The sequence below is a fragment of the Rhinolophus ferrumequinum genome, chromosome 2, assembly GCF_004115265.2.
Source record: "Rhinolophus ferrumequinum isolate MPI-CBG mRhiFer1 chromosome 2, mRhiFer1_v1.p, whole genome shotgun sequence".
Classification (NCBI taxonomy): Eukaryota; Metazoa; Chordata; class Mammalia; order Chiroptera; family Rhinolophidae; genus Rhinolophus; species Rhinolophus ferrumequinum.
The window spans coordinates 11,746,325-11,772,210 of record NC_046285.1 but is presented as its reverse complement, the minus strand read 5'-3'; the positions used below and the strand labels follow the sequence as shown (position 1 = coordinate 11,772,210).

At 35.4% G+C, this 25,886-nt stretch overlaps 1 protein-coding gene across 1 annotated transcript in view; it reads right to left on the bottom strand.

The window, feature by feature from the left end:
* Nucleotides 1-25,886, bottom strand: part of SAMSN1 (SAM domain, SH3 domain and nuclear localization signals 1) — a 48,131-nt gene that overhangs the window by 6,438 nt on the left and 15,807 nt on the right. The window contains exons 2-7 of the mRNA XM_033122389.1: nt 20,149-20,220; nt 17,271-17,420; nt 13,331-13,457; nt 10,941-11,092; nt 7,745-7,951; nt 5,418-5,568 (exon numbers count right to left, since the gene is read on the bottom strand). Of these exons, the coding sequence (XP_032978280.1) occupies nt 5,418-5,568; nt 7,745-7,951; nt 10,941-11,092; nt 13,331-13,457; nt 17,271-17,420; nt 20,149-20,220 (859 nt within the window). The remainder of the gene's footprint in view (nt 1-5,417; nt 5,569-7,744; nt 7,952-10,940; nt 11,093-13,330; nt 13,458-17,270; nt 17,421-20,148; nt 20,221-25,886) is intronic.

Here is a 25,886-nt window from a genome sequence, read left to right as displayed (position 1 = left end):
TATATTGAAGTTAAATTTGTAGAAAGTGGAATATCTGGATATAAAAGTAAGTACATTTCAAACTTTTGATAGTTTATACATTATTGCCCTCTAGAAATGTACTCATTTACATTCTAGCACATATACATGCATTTATGGTTAACACAGGCATCAAAGAAATCTTGACATCACACACAAAGAACCACCTGCCTGTTAACAAAACTTTTATGCCTGAGGTGGGACAGCAGGGAACTTTCAAGTTCCAATAACCAGAAAAAAGTCTTGCTTCCTCTTTGGAAATCCCTTCACTCCCTCACTCGACATTTATTCATTCTACAAGCATTTGTTAACAATCCCCTTAAGGCAAAGCACAGAACTAGGAGCTTTGGAAAGGTGCATGGAGGATTCAGTCTTGTTTGGCCAGGGTAATTATTACAAAGGCCGTGCCCAATCCACAACCACAATGCAATATAAAAACAAGTGCAGGAGTGCCCTACACATAGGAGCAGTGCACGAACGTGGAGGTGACAGAGAACTGAGGTGAAAATTCTGTGAACCCCTTCTCTCGGAATAATTCTGTGGTAGAAGAGTAAAAACGTTTATATTGCATTTTATTGTTTCCTTGTGTTACATAAAATACGGCATCTATCATACATTAAAACTTAGGGGTAAAACCAGGAAGAAATCTGAAGAAATTTAATTGCATACAGCCAAATATCTATGACTAGAAACAGCAATTAAATCCATATTTATAAATACAGAAAAGTAAAATACTTATATGCCTTCTCTACTCTGTGTATATGGATGGTTAGCATATCATTTCTCAAAAGATGCATGAGCATTTCTGGAATCTAGATTCAAATCATATGGCAAGGGGGTTGGAAACACCAGGTATGCATGTCAGGGGCTAGGGCACCAGGCTACCCTGGCACGTTATCAGCCAACTGCTGGACTGCTGCTTGGCATAACTATAAATCTCCCTGCTGGCAGCTTGTGTTCCAGGCTCCTGGCTGGGTCTTGCCATTTGCCCTGCCTCGGTTTGGGCAGGTAGGCAGGCAGGAAGGCACAACTGGGGATAGTTTGAGCAATGAGGGGCTGCTGTGACCACAGTTAGTGCCAACGGCCTGGCACACGGCCCACCCTTCCCCCCTCCTCCTCCCTGAGCCCTGCAAACGTTGCAGGTACCTAAAATACGTACAGATACTAGTACAGTTGGTTTGTTCAGTTACTGAGCTGCTGGTTGGTGTTTTTTTTTCCCCCAGTTTAAAATTTAATTATTCCTGCACTAAAGGGAAAACAAGATATTTCCATCACCCATTTTCCCCAAGGACAATAGTACACATTCTTATAGACACACTTTTAAGACACATCAAAGTGTTTCTAAATGTGGGAAAAGAGGAACAAGTTCAGAATAAAGAGAAAATGTTTACTATTAACAGCAGTTTACTTATTCTGAAGAGACATTTCTCCGCAAGGCAAAAGGGTCTGGAAGGTTGTGTTTACGGAAACACACACACACACACACACACACACACACACACGCACATATATACTCTCCTTTTTTCTTGCTGGGAATCTTTATTCTAAGTAAATAGACCATTTTAAAATTCAGATGATAAATACAGAAATCCTAATATGCACAAAATAAACAGATTCTGCTCTTTTGCTCCTTCAAGAACCAATTCCCCCCCCCCCAGTTTTCTTCTTCTAATCTCATCTAGATTCCTAGCTGAGGGAGCCAGTGACCTAATTCTGCTCAGTTCTAAAGCCACACAGGAGCACATTTAGAGCATCTCTGTACTGGTCTTGCTGGAATGGCAGAACCCCAAAGTCATTCTCTTCCTCCAGCGGCAATCCTGTGATCAGCTCTAACACGACTTGCCAGCCCTTCTATCAGCTTGCTGGAGAAGCGTTTTACCTCCTGTCAAGCAGTGACCTGAAAAGTTTGATGGGGTTTACATTTTCAAGGTCAAAGTTGATATATTGTTATCTATTTTGCCCTAAGAGAAAAGGAAAATTGCTTGCTGTAACTCTTCCATTTCTGTTTTTGTCCCTGTCTCATCCTCCACCCTCTTGGTCCTGTTAGATGTATTAAAGGGTCACCTGGTGGTTGCGGACCTTCCTACATTATCTCTAAATTTTAAATCTTGTCCTCAAAGCAGGTGCCCACTCTGCTCCATTTTTTTATATTGAATGACTAGCAAAGCAAAACTTTCCAGTTCCCAACCCAAGAAGCAATGAAGCTCTAAACTAAGAATTTATTGACGTTCCCAAACTGACATTATTCAGTGATCAAAATAAAATGCATAGGTAAAAGCCTAGCCAATTTGCATACCCCATTCTTCTACACACACACACACAAAACCTAACTATTTTTAACCTATGACTGTGACATGCATTTGTTTTTAATGATGTCTTAGTTTTATATAACCATCTATTCAAGGTCTTTATCATTCAAGGTATGTGAAGGTTGTGCATTTAATCTTTAGCATGGTTGTAGAAGATATGATTCACAGAATAGAGAATAGATAAAAAGAAGAACGCAGCAGCATGGAGCCGAATGATCAGTACTCTACATCTTATCAGCAAATAGAAGTCATTCTTCTTTATTTCTTGAGCAAAGCAGTTTCATATAAGATAAATAGCTTTCAGTCAAAATAGCATAACATGCAATATGCATCTTTTTGACATGTATATTCTAATAGTACTTTAGACCATAAGATTAAAATAAGAAAAAACATCTCTGGGTTGTGAGTTGACAACAGACACTGGTTGAATCTGCATTTTTTTCCATTTTTCATCTCCCAGAATTTGGATTGGTGTGTGTACATTTGTACATTACTGGCTACTATTAAATGACCTACTTCTAGCGACCTTCAAGTATAGTTTTCTAAACTTTCATAAGGGAAACAGTTTGGGGGATTTGTACTTTTTTATATCAAACACTGAATGTCCCATCATGCTTTGGAGATACTGTGTTTTGTTTTCAGAGATCTGGATATAATCGAATGTGTTTCTAATATCTACATTTAGGAAGGAGTCTCGGTTCCAGATAAGTGGCCTTGAGATAGCTACTTATGTAGTCTAATTTTAGTTTCCCATCTTGCAAAGAAAGAATTTGGGTCAGATGGTTTTTAAAAATTACACCTAGTTCTAATATGTTCTCATTTATAAATCATTGTTTTTTATTAACATAGAAAGTAGATGGATGATGAGGGGTTGGAATGAAGAAATTAAGGGGACACCTTCAGTGGCCCCAGGTTTCGGCACTGGATTGATCTTCCCTTTGTGGGGCCCTGCTGAAAACTGTTTCATAGCTGAAAGCTCTGCTTACGCAGGCTCTAAGTCCCCTTATATTCACAAATCCTGTTGCAATGAAAGGTAGCCTTGCCCTTTTCAGGGATTCAAGGCCGTTGCAAGGTTTCCATTCTCACATAAATGTTAACTTCCATTTTCTGAGATGGAGAACTGAACTGAAGCTCTTGAGAAAATTGGCAAAATAGTAGAAAATTTCAATTTTCAAATATTCACTGTTCTTTTCATATTCACCAGTTTGTATGTGGGGAAGAAAGAACTTAGGTTTTTATAACAGCCTGTCTTTGATTAAAACTCCAGCTCTGCTACTTATCTGTTTGGCCTCATTGAAATTCATTTCTGAAATATTTCCTTATCTATGAAAAGGGCAAAACACCTCCATGGATGGTATTGTAGAAGAAAAGCAATTATATACAAGTCTTCAAAAAACATTCAGTCTCCTCCTCCCCTCTATTTCAGCATCAAATTATTTTGGAGACTACTGACAATGATACTAAACATTATCAATTACAGGAAAGGCACAGAATCCATTTCTTAGTCTAATGTTGCATAGTAAGGAGACATGTTTTGAAATGATAAGAGGTGAGGAACATCTTTACCTGAAAGATATTGCTACATCAATTTACATTGATCAGTTTTGTTTGGGCTTGTACTGTTGAGTACATTGGCTATTTAAGTTTGACCTTTGCCTCTGAGACCCCATCCCCTCTTTTGCATCTCCTAGCCTCCACAACTTGCAAGAATGCATATAAACACCTAGTCCTAAGAATGACATCAATTGTGCAGGTGTGAAATTAGTTGTACCTGTGAAAGCTCTTTGAAAAGGATGAAGAGCTATGCAAACTCAAGACAGCAAGTAAGAAGAAAGTGAGGAACAGCTTTTAAAAATAAATTAGTTAATTTCTACTAGATAAAAGGTTAGTGTATAACAAACATGCAATGAGCAACTGTGCTCGTTTTGTGGGGACATACGAGAGAGGATATAGGGAGGCCCGCAAAAGAACAGTCAGGAGGCCTGGGTTCTAAGTACAACTTTCCTCCTTACTTTCCGTCTGGCCTGTTATTTGTAGGGTTAGAAAGTATAGCACAGCCTCGCCAACACTGGTTCTAGCTCTCCAATTCGCTAGGTATATGAGTTTGGACAAGTTACTTGTCTTCTCAGTTTCTCATAAAAGTGGGGACAGTGCTATTGAGCTCACAGTTGCAGAGAGCATTAAACAAGGTAATAAATGTGAAGACCTTGGCTCAGAGTATTACTCAGAGAGCATGTTCAAAATAAGTAGTTAATGATTATTATTAATACTACTTTTGAAAGAAAAAATTGGAATAGTTGATCTAAGTTCTTTTTCATCTTTAAAATTAGACACTTCCCCCCCTCTTTTTTCTAACAAAATACTCCTTGCAGATCTTGGCACACCCTAAACTCAGGGCTCTGGGAGCCTGACCAGATTTAGTAAGAAGAGGGTTCAGATTTGGCAATGGTAAAAACAAAAGCTATCTTTCCTTTATAAACCCAGTTGGTGGAGGCTGTATTAGTCCACAAGTGAATCTGCATGTATTACTCCATCTTAAGTTTTATACTTACAAATATAGAGAACCATTTCAGAGAAGAAAATTGAGTGCTGAATATTTTTGCAAGCTACGATAACATTTTGAAAGAATATTATAAACACATACAAGATTGACTATATGGTAATGATTGAATTTCCCTGTGTGGCACGAGGGCTCATTAGCTTAGAGACATGTTCTGTGCTGTGCCACAGAAGTCGCGTGTGACATTTCTCACTAATGGCTCATGCTGTCACTAAATATTTGTCTCTAACTCCCTCAGCCTTTGGGAACGCAGACATTCACTTGTGTGTAAATTAATAGCTCTGCAGAGTCTACGCGAGGTACCCAGAAAAGTCCTTTCAATTTCTGGGTCCAATAAGGAAAAAAGGTCCTCTCCTTAATTATATATTTGATCAGAGTTATTTTCTCCAAATATATAAGAAAATACTTATTTTATGGGAAAGGATGCTTTATATGGTTCTTAATAAATACAAACGGGACTTTGTTTTTGATTTTACTATGTACATTAAACTGTGATTATCAGCTAGGGAAGAATAGGTATACAAACTTACTTTCTTCATCAAGGAGATTTTCAGCAGCTGATAGTAACCTCATCCTGTCTTCTGGCTTTTTAATGTTTAATTCAATGAGATGACTCTCTTTTATATCCTTTAAATCATCTACAGTCTCGTAACCGTTGAGCAAAAGTGTTGATGTGTATTCCTGTGTGGGAGAAAAGTATGTATAATATAAGCTAGTCAGATTCAAATATTTTATTTTTAGTTCTCTTTAGATTTAACGAAAATGTAGATGTGCATATGGAAATCAAAGGTGCCAACAGAACTTCTGCTTAGCTTTATTTTCCTTCACTAGTTTTCCACATATGAACTCTAGAGCATTTAAAAGAGTATGCTATATAATTCTGACCTATGAAAAGACAAAAGTAAAGAAGAAATAATTACCTTAAGCTATACAATGCTAAATCATGTATCAATTAAATAGCTGGATCATTCATCCCATTTAGAATTTGTTCACTTCTCAAATAGCTAAATTAACAAAGCTATGGTGTCGTTAAGTCTATCAATAAAATACCGCTAATAGAGTATATTACAGTAATACTTTTGAATCTACATCTGTTCTTGTTTGCTTGATTGAAAAAAAAAACAGCTACCCTCATTAACTTCTTGGAGTAGGTTAAAAAATGAATTTGAAACAGATCAAACTTATATGAAAAAGTGGACTTAGCATTTTGGTCATAAACCTAAGGAATCCAAGACTTTCTATTTAATTAAAAGCTTTTATTAAGCTTTTACAAAAGCATTGTTGTTGGGAAAAGTATTATTTCCTATTTTCAGCATTTATATCTTATCCGTCGTTTTCATCAAGATATACTGGTCTAAAACTTATAGGCTTCTGATTTCGAAGTCTGTATGTTATTTATATAACCTCTGTTCTCTCTAACAGAATAAAAATTCAAAATTGAGTTGAATGCTTTTCAACTTCCTCAAAAATTTCTCCCATTTTCTTGATCATTATTTCAACATCTTTATTTTAGTTACTAAAATTAAATAAGAGGAAGTATAAACATTTTAACTAATCAGGAAGAACTTATTAGCAGCCATTTATGCAAAAAAAAAAAAAAAAAGAGTAGCAATTATTTTAAAAATAATGTATCCTAGAAGGAACACCGAATCAGAACAGAGAAAACCAAAATTCCCATTCTGACATAACTATCTAACTGTGGGTTCTTAAGTAAGTTGTTTCACTTCCTTAGACATTGGTTTTCTCATAGGTCATGGAACAAACAAGTAGAGGAGGCAGAATTCAAACTTGTACTTCCTCCAAGACGTGCCCCGTTTGGGCGCACCAGTAGTAGTGTAGGAAGGCCTAGATAGTGTGTCGACAGACAAGAGTATAACTAGATAATTCAGGACAAACAATTAAGGAAAGTTAATTAATGGGCTATTGCCTTAATGAATTTTGAAAACTCTCAAAGTAGTACTGTGTTAATTTAAAAACTGGATTGCAAAACAGTACATTGAGTGATGTTAGGTATACCGTAAGTTCATACCATTTAACAAGGTAGATATTTCAGAAAAAATGTTGCTAATATAACGAGAAAATAATTGGATTATAAATATAGAAAATACAGTTTCCTTAACACAATTACACTGGCTTAAAGATCACTATTTCCTAACAAATTACTTTTAAAACAATTATATTTAGTTATCTTCACTTGACTTGCTTTTGATCTCTGCACTATAGAAAATATAATTTTCTTTTCATTTTTCCCTTCAATTCTCTGGATATTTTTTTAAAAACTGTTTTTTAATTAGTTTCAAGTGTACAAAGCAACATAATAGACGTTTACACCACTCAGACAGTGATAAGCCCCCTGCCCCAAGCTTCTACACCTCTGACATTTTATATACTTGTTACAATACCATTGACTATCTTCTTTTTGCTACACTCCACCTCTACTTCCATGTCTAGTTGACATACAATATTATTCTACTTCAGCTTCAGTTGTACAGTGCATTGGTCATGCATCTACACAGTCTATGAAGTGGGATTTTTATTTTCACTCTTCATATTCTCTGTATCATTCTCATTTACATGTGTTTTTTTTTGAGTCTTTAATTTTCTTAAGTATTTTTTATTTTTCATTGCATTTTCTCATCATTAATCCTTCTGTCATGGCTAAGTACCATTAGAGTTTAGTTAAGACCTGTCCTTGCATAATAAAAGTAATAAAGGAGAAATAAAAACTGTTCTTGGAAAACAGATTTTCCCTTGCTGTAAATCATGTATTTTTTTTTAACAATTCTGTGCAAACACTGATCCATTCTCCTCAGTTATTCCATCCATATATCACCCAAATAAAATAAGTTTTGCTAACCTGAAGGCTAATCCTCTCTAAGAACTCTTGCAGAGTCTTGGCTTTTTCTAGTCCACTCCTTCGGTGTGCCTTTATTTTCTTGGGGGCCGCTTCTTCTTCAGAGATGACATCCACATAAATAAATTTGAAGTTTCCCACCTTATTGTTCAACATTCCAGTCCACATCCCCATTGGTGTTTTGCAGATAATGTCTATGATATCTCCTTTCTAAGGACAAAGAAATATAAAAATAAGATTTCAGAGAGCTCTGGTGCTATGGCAGTTGGTAGAGAAAATAATGGAATCATAGAAATTTAAAATAATGAGGGCATTATGCTAAAAGAATTTCAAAATGACAGAAATAAATCTTGGAGGATTTTTCCTTTAAAAGTTCAAGGGCACTATTTACTAGTAATAATGAAGTAAACAACAGGCTTGGAGAAAAGCTCCTACATGCATCTGATGACATGTTTATTTTTTATTTTTAAAATTTTTTTTGCAGGTATCATATCAACTTATCAACTCTTATTTGTAGAGCACAATGTAATTTACAGAACGCTTTTGCCTACCTAAAGTAATTTTATGCTCACAACACACCTCTGAGGTATATATACGAGTTGTCATTATTACACTAAATATTATAGAAAAAGAAGCACAAACATTAAATAACTTCCCAAGAGCTTACAGGAAGTTAATGGCAGAACCAGAACTCAAGCCCAAGTTGTCTGAACTCAAAAATGATGCTTTTTTCATTCATCCTGTCAAAACAATATATATGTAGCCAAGTTCACGCCATCATTCCTGGAGAGACTCCCATATTGGGAAACAGGAAGAAAGAGAAGTCTGTGACTCTGTCCACACTTCTACTTTATCTGAAAAATTCATCTACGGTACAAAATAAAACTATCTAAGTATTGCATCCATCTAATATAACGGAACTGTTCAGAACTTTGTAAAACCAAATAGGAAACAAAAATATGTGTGCAGTAAGATAAATTATGCTACTTAATTATTCTAGAGAAGATAATACTTAGATTGAGCTCCATAACAAAATTTAAATTGAAATATGAATGAAGCACATTGGGATGGATAATCCAATTGTCCTTTTTCTTTATTCATGTCTGAGAATCTAATTGGCTACAGGCTGCCAGTTATTGGCAAGAGTACAAAACCCCTCAGGGGTATTTCTTTGTAAAGAAAATTGATTTTTATGAAAACACAATATCTACATTTAAGGCACAGAGTTACTCCCTGTGACTTACAACTTTCTACTCCAGAGAGGACATTGGACTTTCCGATATTTTTGCCATTTGAGGGGTCTACCCTCAAACAAAGTACTAAGTCTGCTACTAAAAATATTTTTTTTTCTTGCTGTTCTGTGAATGTGTATTCTTCTATCTAAAACCCAAACTGTATTTGTAATAGTAGAATTCCACGTGATGAAAAGATCTGATCTTTCTGATTTGTGACCACCTGCCTGTCTGACTCAATGAGGTAGTTGTTCATCTAGTTCTTCCTGCCTTTAACTATGAGACATAAAATTCTAGGCTAGATGGGATCAGCTAAGCAGACCCACAACATCCCTAAAGCTCTAAAAGAAGTTTCTAAACATGGCAGCCCTCTGTTGCATCTTTCCTATTATCCTTTAAACTTGTAAAAAACTGTACATTCCAGAAAAGGTCACCAAGTAGAGCTTCCATTTCATTTTGGATAAGACCCTTTATGGAAACGATAGTATTCAATCTTCAGTGGAAAGTGAGTGATTCTTACTGTGTTTCTCAAGAGCTCCACAAATGTGCCCGAGGCAACACCAGCAGTGGTGTGTGGCATGAGACTGTAGGGAAGTTGACAAGCTATCCTGAGTCAAAACATGTTCAGTTTAGCCACTTTTACTGCCCTCCCCTGTCCCCCACAATGGTTACTAGGCTACCAGCATCCTTTCCCCAAGACATGGAGGAAGAAATGACGAAGGAGCTAATTGTGGGGAATAATGTTTTCCTCATTCTCCAGCTGAGCTTACTCGGATTTGAAACCAAAGGAGGGATAAAGAGAAGAGCTGAATGCCTTGAATGTTAAATAACCATATCAATACTTCTTAACTTATCATAATTATTGATTAGCATTGCCTTGGTGTCCACAGTATAAAAAATGCATAAATTCTGTCCGTCTTGCTACATAGAACTTTGTGTTACAAAAAGGAATAATTTAACATCTATAAAATGTTTTAGCATAAAGTCTTCTTCTATTTGTGCTGTTGTAATCAGCTCCTCCCTTTGAGTGTAAGCAGGACTATGAAAATGATGGATTTCTCACCCTTGACTATGTTGCATTATATGACAGAAGGGACTATGCAGATGTAATTAATGTCCCAAATTAGTGAATTAGTAATTAAAAGGGTGATTATCTGGGTGTTTCTTATTTACTCAGGTGAGCTCTTCTCCGCAGGCCTTGAAGGAACAAACTGTCATGCCGTAAACAGGACCTTAGCTACAGCCTCAACGGGCTGAGAATGGCTCCCAGTTATATCCAGCAAGACAGCAGGAGCATCCCTCCTACAACCACAAGGAACTGAGTTCTGGTAACAGCCAGTGAACTTGGAAGTGGATCCCCAGCCTTTGATGCGATCGTGTGTGCAGCTGACACCTTGATTTCAGCCCTGTGAGACCTTAAGCAGATGAGCCATGCCCAAATGTATGACATGCAGACCTCTGGGATAAGTAATAATACATGTGTATTGGTTGAAGCTCCTGAGTTCTCTCTCTCTGTCTCTCTCTCTCTCTCTCTCTCTGTCTCTCTCTCTCTCTCTTTCTCTGTCTCTCTCTGTCTCTCTCTCTCTCTCTCTCTCTCTCTCTCTCTCTCTCTCTCTCTCTCTCTCTCTCTCTCTCGGTGTTATTATTTTTACTCCAGAAAGTATCGGGCAGAGCTGGGCACCCGTTTTCAGAAAAATGTAGATAATTCCTTCTCCCCTGAAAGGTTCTGATTCTGCATTTTCCACATAACAGCAACTTACGCAACTAGGCTCAACAGACTTATCCCCGTACCCCACCTGACATGTTTGGTTTAAATTGTGGCCGCAGTAAACCTGTCCTGGGTTTTACTATGGGGAAGAACACACTCACAACCCCTCCCTGCAGTTCTCACTGCCTGCACTTCTGAAACAGGTCACACACCCAGAATTAGACACACCATACAGAATGCAGCGATGCTGTGCACGCACCTTGATTTTGAGGGAGTCAGTGTCATAGGGGCTGGGCGTGAAATCGGTGTGCACTCGGGCCCGGCCGCAGAACAGTCCTGAGTAGGCACCCTCATCTTCCAGTCGGAAGCTGTCCCGGTTACTTGTGCCATCTGAACAGCTTGTTATTCCACCTGAGGAAGGCAAAGCAGAGGTTAACAGATCTCACTGAAGGTTCAAAACACTCTGAACCATCGTCTTGACACCACTAAGCAGGGATAATACAGAAACACTGGATGCTAGCCTCATGAGGGGCTTCTCAGCGACCCCTCCTGTTTCTGTCTCCCAGTCTCCACCAGTGACCTTTGTCCTCTGAGCTACTTCTGACCTTTCTCCAGCCAATTGGACCACTCTTTCCTCAACCACTAACGCAAACACCCTCTGATGTCCGTCTCCATGATCCAATCCAGAGGGACAGTGTTTTGACCTTTGGATACTTGTTAAAGAAGCAGACAGTACAGACTAACTCCCTGTACAAGCCAGATTATTAATCCTGTACATGTAAATAAAGAAACCAGTAGCAACAACTTGAGCTTTGTGTGTTATTTGACCATTTGTCAAAGCATGAGACATAAGGTTCCCTACAACTTACCACAATGTAGCAGAAATGCTCTCCCAGACGTCCTGTTGTGTACCAAAAGCCATTTTGAGGCAACATCTCTACGCATAGAGGGTAGCTCTTTTGCTTGTTGTGTGACTATGAGGGAAGGAGGAAGTGTGTTCCAATGCCTGTACTCCCAAGTGGTTAGAAACTGTTCTAAACTGCACTTTTTAAACGGCTCCAAATCCTTGTTGTTTTTTTGTCCTCAACCTTTCTGACTTTGAACCTCAAGGGAAAAACAGGAGAGTGATTCCATTTTTGCTCCTTGTCTGAAGGCAAGAATGGTTCCCAGTGAAAGTAAGTCTCAGTTTCTCCATCACTCTCAACTGTCACTTTCTCCTTCACTGTGTCCTTTTGGTTCTAAGTTTGATGAGAGGACAGTCCCAGTTTCTTTACCATTCATTACAGTAATTATGGAAACCAGGTGAAGAGCCAAAGAGATGCTCCATATAATATATGAACTGGTGTAAAAGAAAGGTGAGTTTCTTCTAAGCATAGGAAGTAAGTTGTATATGATAACAGCTAAATGAGCCACCATCTCCTCACACGCTCCCTCCAATGACCACCCCAGGCCCTGGCTTTACATGGTGCCCTCCAGTTAATAAAATTCTTCCCACATCGAGCATCACAACTTAGAATTTTAAAACTTTCAGCAGAAATAAATACTAATGATAATGAATTTCACACATACAAAAATATATCCTTCAAATGTTTGCGCAATAGTTTTGTTTTTGTTTTTTTCTCCCACAAAATAACTGTGCTACAGCTAACAGGAAAATAAGAATAAAATTCAGCATATTTGAAACATCTGGTCTTTGCTATCCATCTTCAAATAACAACAAATAATTTAAAAGGAAATGAAAACTAAACTTTGCAAAAAAAAAAAAATTAAAAGATCCTAAAAGATTAGAGAGATGTGTAACTGTGTACATATAGAGTACCCTGCAACATTAGTAGTTTCATCCAAATATCAGAGCAGGATGTGTGACTGAATCCTGAGTGATATCCTTTTTAGAAAATACCAATGTTTTTAGAAAATCCTTGTTGAATATGCACGGATTCCTTTTTGTCAACTAATTGGTGATATTCCTACTATTTAATGTTTACATATTCCTTCTGTCTGTGAGCACTAATACTGGATAGAAACCTAAAAAGTAATGTCAGAATTGATGCAAAAGTCCTCCTTTTTTTCAGAATACTAATGGAAAAAAAGGAAAGGAAATGATGGAAAAAGTGAGAGAGGGCAGGAGAGGAGAGGGAAGGAGAGGAAGACGGGAAAGAGAGAGAGAGGAAGAGAGGGAGGAAGGGAGGGAGGAAGGAAGGAAATAAGAAAGGAAGGAAAGAAGGAAAAAAAGAAGTAAGGGAGGAAGGAAAGAAGAGGCAGAGAATGGGATTTTATTTATCTGAAACTTTAAGTCATTTTACAGTTGTTGACTCAGGATAATGGTAGTTCTCCCCAGCATGCATTTTTATTTTAGGGATGCAGATTTAATTCCCCAACATGACCTTTCTGAGGCATGTCCCCAAGAGCCCTTCTGACCACAGTGTTGAAAGTTTCGAAATAATATAGAATTCTACCTAATATATTATTTTAAACAATAACAACTCTTTAGATTCAACACATCCTACACTTTCACTATTTCTCTTATCAGGTAGCTGGAACCTTGTTGCTAATTTGACAAACAAGTCCCAGAGAAGCAAGTCTGTTGTTTTGATCTAATTTAACCGAGACCTCCCATCTAGGATCTTGTTCCTTATTCTATAGCCTTACTTGATGAGCTCTGCGCACTGTAGAGACTATCCATGGAGTCACTGGCTTTGAGGGGCATCTCTGTGTGGGCCCCAACCATGGGGTCACTGTTCCGACATGGGAGGGAATCCTCTCCATCTTCGTCATTCTTCAGAAAAACATATGAGAGGTTGAGGTCAGAAAACTGATTTCCATGGAGATGTTCACTGTATGCATTGATTTAACCAAGCAGACATAGTCTAGCAATAAAATACTTAAGGAATACATCAACATAAAATACGATAGTCATTAATCTTTAGTTCAATTTCTAACAAAATATTTTAAGTATACTTGGAAAAATCCTTTAGATGAAACATTCCACATTATGGAATTCAACTGAAATTATAACAGTTCATTTTGTAAATCAGGATGAATATCATTATCAAGACTGGTTACAGATATGTTAGATTTACTGAGATCTATGCTTTATCTGTTAAAGCACTTTTATTTCTTTATTTTCTCTTTATCCTCTATTTACCACCATTACTAATCCTTTGAGATCTGATAGTAGAAGTTTAAACTCTACATAGTTGTTTCATGTCAGTTATTTGCACCCCACCAGATCACTAGATATGAATAAAACATGCACACTTTGCAATTCTAAAGCAAAGCTTATCTAAGAAGCTTTACAAATCTCATACCATGCTTGCCACCTAGTCAAGTGAAAAGCAAATCTTGCATAAAATTAGAAAGACAGACAATTTCAAAACAAATTACATCTGCTTGAAAACATCTAAAATGTTTTCCACATTTAGATAGTTTGGACAAAAACTATGAATTTCTTAATACTCATCAAAATGTAACTCAATATTTCTCATTTTTGAACATTTCTAAACACTGATAAAACTTCAGAGCATACATTTGATATACATTCAGTTTGATTCCATGTTTTTATCTATTCCTTTATTCATTTGTTCAGTCATAGAACACCTTTTAAGTACATCACACTATTTTGGGAACTAGGTATACCATGGTAAACAAGATAACAGGGTTAGAGGTACCATTTATTGTGTTAGACTGTGTGTGTGTGTGTGTGTGTGTGTGTGTATACGTACATAGGTAGTAGTTAGGGAGGTGTGTGCAAACAAAATAAGCAAGACAATTTCAGAGAATAATAAATTCTATGAAGGAAATAAAACTGGCTGATGTGAGGGGATTAACTACCGGGATTAGGGTTGGGGACAATTGGCTAATTTAGATGGAGTAGACCTCAGCAACCTCTGCTATAAGGTAATAATATATCCTTTGAATTCTTTACCTGAATGATCAGAAGAAATAACTTATGTGAAAATTTGGAGACAATTTTCCAGACAAAAGGAACAGCAAGATCAAAATAACTAAACTCAGAAATAAGCTTGGGTTATTCAGGGGAAAACAACACGGCCAATGTCACTGGAGCTGAGGGAAAAGACAGTGTTAGCATATGAACTGAAAGAAGTAGACTGGGGCCAGATGACCAAGAGCTTTGTGGATCATATGTGGTGGCCAGATCTCCTTCTGAGGGACCCTGCTTTACTGACAACCCCAGCTACTGCCTCTCTCGATCCACCACTGTTTGCGTGGAAGCTATGCTCTCTGCCAACGACTGAAACAGTAGGGATACTGATTGAGACCATCCTGGTGGGTGGGATGTGGGGCTCCTCTAATGGAAAACTGTTGTTCAAGGACTCTCCATCAACCTGGCCAAAGCTTTCTCAGAACAGTGTTGAAGTCTGAGACTAACCAATTCTCTTTCTTTCTTATTCTTCTTTTACAAGTCAGGTTTTCCCTGCCTAGTTCTTCTTTCTCTTCTTTATCCTTCACAGACATTTACCTCGCCAAATCTTTGGTGTGTCTCTTCCTTTCTTGGGGTCTGCTTTCCAGAAGACTGGAATGAACACACCATAGTAAAGGATGCCCTGTTGAAGGTACTATACAATTTTAATGTGTTTAATGAGTGATGTGTTCTGAATTCCACTTTTCAGGAATCTTTCTGGCTTTCATGTAGAGTATGGAATAAAAATTGGGAGAAGGGAAACTAATTAGGGAGTTATTATGGTAATTGAGGCAAGATAGGTTGATTACTTACTCTAAAGCACGAATAGTTTACATGGAGAAATTTTTAGATGTACTTTGGAGTTAGAACCGAAAGGATATGCTGATGAATTGGTGTGATAAGTGAGAGAAAGAAGGAATTTTGAATAATTCTCAGGCTTTCTCCCTTCCTTCCTAATGTTAATCTATCTGTCTATCCATCTGTCTTTCCCCTCATCTACAGTCATGACAGTGTTGTCTATTGGTACAGGGAACATTGGACCAGAAACTTTTTTTTCTTTTTTCTTTTTTGTACAGCATAGAGAATCAATAATTTAGTTTTGCATATATTAGGTTTCAGGTAGATGTTGTACATTTGAGTGATGGCATTAAATAAGCAATTGGTTGCGTAAGTACAATAGGTAAGTAAAGAGGTCATAGCTAGAGATATAATTGGGGAAAACAAAGTCATGAGACTGGATGGAAGAGAGTACATTGAGCAGAACATCCAGGAACAAGCCTTAGGAAGACTCAATATTTAGAAGGATAGGGTAGAAAGCAGAGCCAATAAGGGAAGCTATGAAAAAGAAGGGAAGCCAGAAAAATGCCTATAGAAACCAATATATTTATGGTTTATATATTAATGATCAATTGATTTTCAATAAGGGTGCCGACACAATACAATAGGGAAAGAATTGTCTTTTCAACAAAGTGTTGGGACAACTAGGTGTTCACATTCAAAAGAATGAAATTAGATTCTTACCACATACCATGTAGAAAAAAGAATGATCATACACCAAAATTTAAGAGCTACAACCATAAAACTGATGGTTTTTCCCAATTATATCTCTTTACATATGTATTTTAAATTTTAGGTTAAGCAATGGTTTTTTAGATACAATACTAAAATCACAGTGACAAAAGAAAAAAATAGATAAATTGCAGTACATCAAAATTATAAACACTTGTAAACACTGAAAATGATACCATAAGAAAGTGAAAATAAAATCCACAGAATGGGAGAAAATATATCATATTGCAAATGATATATCTAATAAAGGACTTGTACTCAGAATGCATTTTAAAAATGCTTAAAAGTCAACAATGAAAAGACAAATAACCCAATTAAAAAGTGGGCAAAAGATTTGAATAAACATTTCTCCAGAGATATACAAATGACTAATAAGCTCATGAAAAGATTCTCAATATCATTAGTAATCAGGGAAGTACAAATCAAAAGCACATTGAGATTCCACTTCACACCCACTAAGATGGCTACCATCAAAAAGACAGACAATAATAAATGTTGACAAGCATGTGAAGAAATTGAGACCCTCAGACATTGCTAGTGGGAATGTAAAATGATGCAACTGCTTTGGGAAACAAGTTTTTCAGTTTCTTTAACAGTTTTTCAGTTTCTTAACTGTTTGGGAAACAGTTTTTCAGTTTCTCTTAGGCATAGTTACCATATACCTAAGAGAAATGAAAAAAAATATTTTCACACAAAAACTTGCACACAAATATTCACAGCAGCTTTATTTATAATAGCCAAAATGTGGAAACAACCCAAATGCCCATCAACTGATGAAAAAATAAATAAAATGTGACTTATCTATAAAATGGAATATTATTTGGCAGGAGAAAGGAATGAGGTGCTGATGTTTTCTAGAACATAAATGACTTATGTTCTTCGCATACTACATGCATGATCTTTTTAAACCTCAGTTTCCTCTATTAAAATGGGAGTAACAGTATTTTCTTGCAGCCAACTTCTGGGCACAGCCATTGAGGGAGAAATAGATGTCAAAGTCCTTCATAAAGCACAAGTATTTCTATGTCTAGAAGAACTTGTTAAATATTTTAAGAAAAATTTAATAGAAAAATACAAGTGATTAACGAGTCCACTTACGTTTTCTTCAGAAAGGGCTTTGATGTACTTTTTACCCACTTTTTTCTTCATTGTCCAGGAAATAGCTCTCATTTTTTTACCTAAACTTCCTCCATGATTTGAAGTTTTATTTTCTTCTCTGCTTTCATTTATGGGTTCCCCCTGATATACCTAGTTAGAATTGTTTACAAAAGACAATAAAATAAAGCAATAAAAACATTAATCTGAATATTACTCTATGACATAACAAAATAATGTGATATAATTACTATATTTTATAATGTGATGTACATTACATTATATAGAGTATATGAAATATAACATATTCACCACCTCACCCCTCGCTACTTCTCACATTTCCCTTGCTCACTGCAGCAGTGTTTCTCAAAATAGGGTCCCAAGGCCAACAGCTTCAGCATCATTTGGGGACAGCTTGTGTTTTAACAAACTCTTCTAGTGATTCTGATACATGCTAAAGTTTGAAAACAATTGTAATTAAGTATTGCCATACTAGCCCCCTTGCTGTTTCTCTTTATGTTCCCATCAAAGTTTGTACTTGCTTTTGCCATTGGTTTCTCCTGGATATCCACAAATGTATTCTTTCCTCCATCCAGGTTTCTAATCACATGCCAAGTAATAGGACAGAAATTTTCTGATTGATCACCCTCTTTAAAATAAGCACACATGTCTATACTCCCTGCATGTTTACCTGATTTATTCTTCTCCTAAACACTTAACATTACCTGATAACATGTGTTCGTTCATTTGATTACGACCTGCATATCCCAATATGATGTATGCTCTGTGAAATTTGAGATTTTATCTGTTTTATTTATTCTGAGTGGTTAGACTACTTCCTGGAACATAACTGATCCTCAATATATTTTGAATAAGCAAAACTTCTCACGAACAACTTTGGAAAGATTTTTTTTTCTTGGAGAACATATTTGGGTTACATGTCCTTAATATCTCAGGTTTTAAGAAAGGACCTTGAAGGTCATCTAGTCTAGCACTACCCAGCATTCTGAATAGGTGGGCAGTCAGTCATTCCCTGCATATAAAAAATAATGGGAAACTTCTCTTTAGTGAACTTGAATATTTTAATATGAAGGTTTTACCACATAATTAACATCATTATTAATCAATATTATGTTTTGCTTCACATCTTACCCCAAATTGTCTATGATAAATATGAATGGACAGCCAATTTAAGCCCTCATTGCACTTCATTAATTTCTACATTCAAGGTTATAAAGGCAAGGATTCTTTGTTTAATTCAAAAACCTTGAATAAAATACAACTTGGAAACACTTTAAAATTTTAGAGTTAGCCTTTTCTTCTCTTTTCTCTATTTAAACTTTATCTTCATGTAAAATTAAACGCTAAAATAAATAAGAAAGTATATTATTTCATCACTACCTGTGTTAATTTATCATTGCCTTAACTTCAAAAAAGTATGATAAATGTTTTTAATTTTAGATGTTTCTAGAATTCTTTACAGAAGCTTCAAAGCAAACTATCTCAACATATTTTTAATTTTAACATTTTTTTCTGTGATTTTCTTTCATAGCCTGAATCACAATTTTATTTAGATTTTTATTTAGTTTATTGTTGTTTTAATCTGTCTCTTCCTAGACTCCAGGCTTCATAAAGTAAGGATTTTCATCTGTTATTAAAACAGTACTTTCTGAATGTCTAACGGAAATCCTGTCATAAAATACATGTTCAATCAATATTTGTTAAATGAATGAATGCTGGATTACTGAAAAATGTACAAACTACTTTCCCAGGTTTACTAAACTTTCACAAATGACTAAGCCACTCTTACTAATCAATGAACTTGAATGATCCTGAGAAACTTTCATAGGTTAATTCTCAATATCTACATATGATTATGGAAAGTTAAAAGTTTACACAGTATGTTAACTGAAAATAAAATTATGTAGATCTATCTTCTCACCATTTATATACATATAGTACATTTTATTTACAATTATGTAAATGTTGGTAGACCATATAGCTATATACAAGTTTATTCATATGCATATATATAGATGGGTAAAAGAGAATATGTGTAGTATATATGTATAAAATGGGATATATAATGTGCACACACACATATATGTCCTAATAGAGACATTTATAAAGTAATAATAGATGTCATTTTATTTCCATTTATTTTGTCTAGAATATCCATTATTGAAATTAACATATTTTAATGTATTATAGATAGATGCATATAGGAATCTGAAAAGTATTTTGATAAATTAGATGTAATAAAGGGAAAAAATATTTATAAAAGAAAAAAATACACTAACTGGAATGAATAATTAAAAAGTGCATGAAACCTAAAACCTATTGCTCTAAAACAAATGTATCACATGTGGGGAAGCTTTCCTTAAAGTACCTTTAAAGTGCTCATGGTTTGCAAATGTGCATGGAATGGTCACCATATGACATTTCAATGCAGACATTAGATGTGTGAGAGTACAATTAAGCAGCTATATGTTTTCCTTAACAAATTTACTATTAAGCTATTTAATCATTTCTAAATCAAAGCAATTAAAACTTAAATAAATTTTAACGTATACTATATTGTTTTATGGTGGAAATGCTCAGAAAATTTGGGATTGTCTGAGTTTCATTAAGTAGTTATTCTCTCCTTAATTTCATGTTCTCACTTTCCAAACATCTGTTAGGCTTTTTAGATAGTTTTTCATATCCACTATGGTACTAAGTACTAAATAATTATTTGTTCACGTATTATAGAAATATATGTAAGGCTATGATTTCTAAATATATTTATTTTTTACTGTACTTTGCAAAAGTGATATTGGCTTTTTCATAATTTTTCATAATATGTTTGCATATTATTCATAAAAACACAGTAAATACTAACCTCAGTTGGATTATCTGATTTTGAGGTGGAATTATTCCGAAAACGATCAAAATTGCCAAGGCTGCTGCTGCGCTATAAAATAGGAAAGGAAGGAAAAGGGAAGGAAATTTAGGACTTGTGACTCTCATTGATAAAATATATTAGTGTGAAATATATTAGATTATGGTTCAATAAGCATCAGTCTTGCAAATACAGGATTAAAAAAATTCTCTGGAAGAGCTAAAGGCACTGGAAGGTGTAACTATTATTAACATTGTAATATTTACAGTAGATAAAATATCTTCATGCATTTTATGTTATAGTGTTAAACACCTTGGAGAAAATCTATTAAATTTTTATTTTACAGTGTTACTTTTGCTCTTAGGACCGGCATATATTAATAACCCACCAACCAACAAATAAACAAACAACAACAAAACAAACAAAAAGCATCTTAGTAGAGCCAATATTATGCCTCATAAAGATCATATTTGTAAAAAAAAAACAAAAAACAAAAGGAACACAAATGCATTTTCCACTGTTGACTCTAGATAACTTGAAATTCTCTACTTGATGTCAGAATAGCTCTATTAATGTGAAAACAGCATTTATGCATGCACAATCTAAGTTTTGGAGTAACAGTGAATTTTTCCCCATTTAACATGGAATTGCAATGAGACCTCTGGGTCAATTTCATTCACTAGTTTTTGAGAGAAAGCTCAGCATGTTAATAGGAGACTTGTTCCCTTGGTTACTTTTTGTACTACAAAGCTAAATTTTTTTATTCTTATGCAACTCAATTCTTCAGAGTCATTAAGTCAAAAAATTGATATTTCCTCACTATCCATTTAATTTTATATCTTTTTTGGCAAGGTGGGTATCTGATATTACGTCTTTTGGTACCCATAATTCCCCAAAATATATTCTATCTTAAGAACTTTATCTCCTTTCGAGCTTGTATTTTCCAAATGAGCTGGTGGTACTGAAAAATAACCTGGTAATTAGAAAAGTTAATAATGGGAGTCAGTAATCTATAAAACCTTGTATTGTCCTTTTAGAAGTCACAGACCACTTTATTTCAAGTGAACTTCAAAGGCTCTTAGTCCTTACAAGCACTCTTGACACTTGTCTCTCCCCAGCAGCTATCTTTAAAACTCCCTGTTTCCCTTTTAAATGAGCGGAAATAGAAAGATCCTGACTGTGACAGGGGTTAGCTTGACAGACAATGTGATACAGAATATCATCCCCAGGATGATAGCTGTGTTAGACACAATTAACGCCTTTTGCTGACTTGCCACCCCTGCTGAACAAGCCCTTCAGGTTGTGGCAAGAGGAGAGAAAGAAAAGGACTGAAACTAAACCACACTGGAAAATACCACGTCTTCTCATGCAGAGTTTACTAACCTAGAATGACTTCCAACGCATTAATTACTTCAACTTGCCTGGTAGGCATTTCCACCAGGCCATCATCGCCCAGAGATCACAAAAGGGAATTGAATGTATTCTTACTCTGCTGATAAACTTTCTGCACACAGGGAAATGTTACTCTTTTATATACCTGAAACTTTCTTAGGGCCGGTGGGAGCCTACGCCTAGGGCAATCTTGTAGCCTACATCCAGCTTTTGTCCCGCCTATTAAATATTAATGAGGGCTACAGCATGATTTCCACCACTGGATAATGGGTCATGTTGCCCAGGAGGGCACGGGATGGGCTCGCTTCAGCATTTCTCTACACTATCTTCTCCCATTAAGTAATAAATAGTCACTATATTTTAAAACTAATTTCTCCTCATTATTCAATAAAGAGAAGCAGGTTTAGGAATATTGGTTTAAGTCTTCAGGACTGTTACTTTGGTTTTGTCATTCATATCTCATTATGAATCACTCAACAGCTTTAAGCCAGAGGAGTATAATATCAATCCATGCTAAGACACCCTTAACAGGCAAATCTACGTATTTAAAATGACATTTTAAAAATTTCATTACTCACTAGTCTAAAAGTTAGTGATGTTCTGAGATGGTTTCTGAGATGTATAGGTTACGGCTTATGATGAAAAAGGGCTAATGTCTATTATGAGGTATAGACAATGAATAAATTTATAATTTCTACTGTTAAGTTTCGAATAAAAAGGTGAATCATGTGGAAGCGAGTTGGCTTCATAAAAAATAGTCCTTTATAAATGAGAATGTACTTGAATATTGATAATTTTGCATTGCATAATTGTAATGGATTCGATTTAGCAAATGTTATCTTGTGACAGAAGCTCCCATCAAGATAGAGCTATTATACAAATAGCTATCAAGAGAAAAGTAACTTAAATAAAAGTGCAATTCATATTTTAGATATTTTTTTGTTTCTGTTGATATTAGATTATATTCAGTCTTAACTAGACTCTTTATAAATCTATGCAGTCTTTTGTTGTCCAATTAGATATGCTTGAAAAATGGCACACCTTTGAAGAGTACTTTGGCAAAACTAGAAAAATTACCTTTGTATTCGCCCTTTGACCCAGCAATTCTATTTCTAGACATCTGCACCAGAGACACAAATTGACTTACACATTCATATTAATTGTAAAGTTTTTATATTATCAAAAGCTGTAAATCTCGATGTTTATCAAGAAGGAACTGAATTGACTAATATATAGCAAAGCAATGGAAATGTAAGTCATTGTAAAAAATTGAAATACATCTCTTTATACTTCTATAGAATGATTTCCAGGATACAGTGTAAGTGAAAAAAGCCAAGTGGAGAAAAATGTACATAGTAGGATGCCATTTTTCTAGGGGTGGAAATACATGAGTGTGGTTTAATACAGGCAAATATGTATTTTCCTTCTTAGAGAAATGGGGCAAAATAAAGTATAAAAGGGACAGGAGAGAAAATAGACTTCTCTGAATATACCTTGCCTTGTAGATTTGACTTTAAGACCATTCACATATTATATTTTACATATTTATAAAAAAATATATATAAAAATAAAACAACCCCTAAAGATTCCAGATAAAAATGAAACAAATGAACCCGATTCCATATTGAAGTGGTGGCTTAGAGAGAGGAATTATTTTAAGTGAATTTAAAAAAACAGTAATTTGACTGTCCAAAGGACAAAAAGCAATGACGAATTAAAATTTAACTTATTTTCAGTAATCACATTGTCATTAATAACATTGGTATATGTAAATACATATGTTGAGGGAAATGAAAATAAATAATGATGTCAATAACATTTGGAGTCAAGATTCTCAGTCAGAATTCTCAGAATTCTCATCTTGTCCTACCATAAGGCAAGTAAACCTTCAAAGTCTACTGGGGCCATGTCAAAACAATACAGGGGCCATATTGAAAACATTCTCACTGCAGTAGATTTTATCCAACCATGGGTTAATTTTATTATCAATAAGAATAATAACTGAATTATATTAAAATACATCTACTATATCAAAATCCATGAGTCCATAATGATGCTAAAAAGAAAATTCAGTAGTTGTCTTTGAAATGTTACAGTTATATTGTTAGAATTGGTAAGTAAAGGGAAATACTTAAGTATTTAATCTGTTCTTGTATGAAATATATTTTAGAGTCACTACATACTTAATGAGGAAAATCTTCTCTCTATACATACATACATATGGAGGTCTCACAATTAAGTTCGTGAATTCATCCTAGAAAAAGTTCCAGATGTCTATACCTCGTTGCTGAGTATCACTATAGTCACCTTTGAAGTCCTCCCCTTGGGAAGCTATGCACACCAATTCCTAGTCCACCCTTCAAAGCAATTTTGGAACTTCTTTTCTGGAATGGCCAACAGACCTTCCGTTGCATTACCCTTGATGTCCTGAATGTCACCCAAATGTCTTCCTTTCAATATTTCCTTTATCTTCGGGTAAAGAAAGAAGTCATTGGGGGCCAAATCAGGTGAGTAGGGAGGATGTTCCAATACAGTTATTTGTTCACTGGCTAAAAACTCCCTCACGAACAGTGCCGTGTGAGCTGGGGCATTGTCATGATGCAAGAGCTTCTTCAGGACCATTTTTGCACACACATTTCTCATGACAATATTATCACTTAAGATTTTCCTAACTGTTTCTCTATCAATGTTTTCTTGGTCTGCTATGCTTCTCACAGTCAGCCAACGATTTTGATGCACAATTTGATGAATATTTGCAATGTTTTTGTAAGTTCCGTTCGTTACTGGCCAACCTGACTTCTCTTCATCAGTGATGCGCTCTCCCCTCAGAAAACTGTTTAATCCATTTGTATCCTGCCATTTTCTTCATAGCATTATCCCCATAAACTTGGACTAACATGTCCCTGATTTAACTTCCACTCTTGCCAAGCTTAACGAGAAATTTAATGTTTGTTCATTGCTCTAATTCAAGCTTAGACATTCTCGCGATGGCACAAAAAAAATACAACAATAATGAATGCCACTCAGCAAGACACTACTACACTTCGACACAAACACAGCTGTGAGGCTAATATACCAAGGTTATGAAACCTGTTTGCTGCCAAAGTATGAGGTCTGACAATTAAGTTCGTTAACTTGTTGCAGCGATGTTGCTAACCTTTCTTGATATCAGAGGGATTATTCATTATGAATTTGTACCAACTGGATAAACAGTTAACCAAGTTTATTATTTGGAAGTGCTGAAAAGGCTGTGTGAAATAATTAGACGACCTGAACTTTTTGCCAACAATTCATGGCTCTTCCATCATGATAATGCACCAGCTCACACAGCACTGTCTGTGAGGAAAATTTTACCCGTAAACAAATAACTGTACTGGAACACCCTCCCTACTTACCTGATTTGGCCCCCAATGACTTCTTTCTTTACCCGAAGATAAAGGAAATATTGAAAGGAAGACATTTTGATGATATTCAGGACATCAAGAGTAAAACGACGATGACAGGTCCGATGGCCATTCCAGAAAAAGAATAGCTTCGAAAGGTGGATTAGGCACTGGAATCAATGCATAGCTACCCAAGGGGAGTACTTGGAAGGTGACCATACTGATATTCAGCAATGAGGTATGTAGCACTTTTTCTAGGATGAGTTCTCGAACTTAATTGTCATACCTTCGTAAGTGCATCCTGGCAAGTTGGTGAACTTAATTGTTAGACATTGTATACGTATGTATTTTTTTTCTAGCTAATCATTTAAGAATGATGAAATTACAAATTACCATTTTGTAAACCCCTAATGAACTAATGGATCTAGGAAATGATTAGCAATGGCTACTAAAATCACAAAAAGAGGGAATCAGAATTTATGCTTCATAACGGAAGCACCTAGTACCACCAATAAAATAATCTTTAAAAAAAAGTCAATCACACCAAGCTTTTGTATTTCACTAGCAGATTAAATACAAAGACAGAGGAGCATGTTGACTTACACCAAGAGGATGCCATCTATCATAAAAATCTAGACAATGAGAAAACATACAGGACCTGAATTTTTAATAACCTCATTTTTTAAACTCATCAATAGAAAGAAAGAGAAGATAGTAAAGTAAAAGAAAAAGAAAAAGTAAAGTATAAATTAAGAACTTTGAAAAGTTGTGTCAACCGAATATAGTCCATGTGTCTTGTTTAGATATAAATCAAATAAATCACTATAACAAAAACATCCAGAAGACTACGAAGGAAATTTTTTAAATAACTAGCTATTTGAAGAAGTTAAAGAAGTATTGTTATTTTTTTATTTAAAATTCAAAATAATCTAGTGAGGGACAGCAAGTGTGTGGGCATAAAGA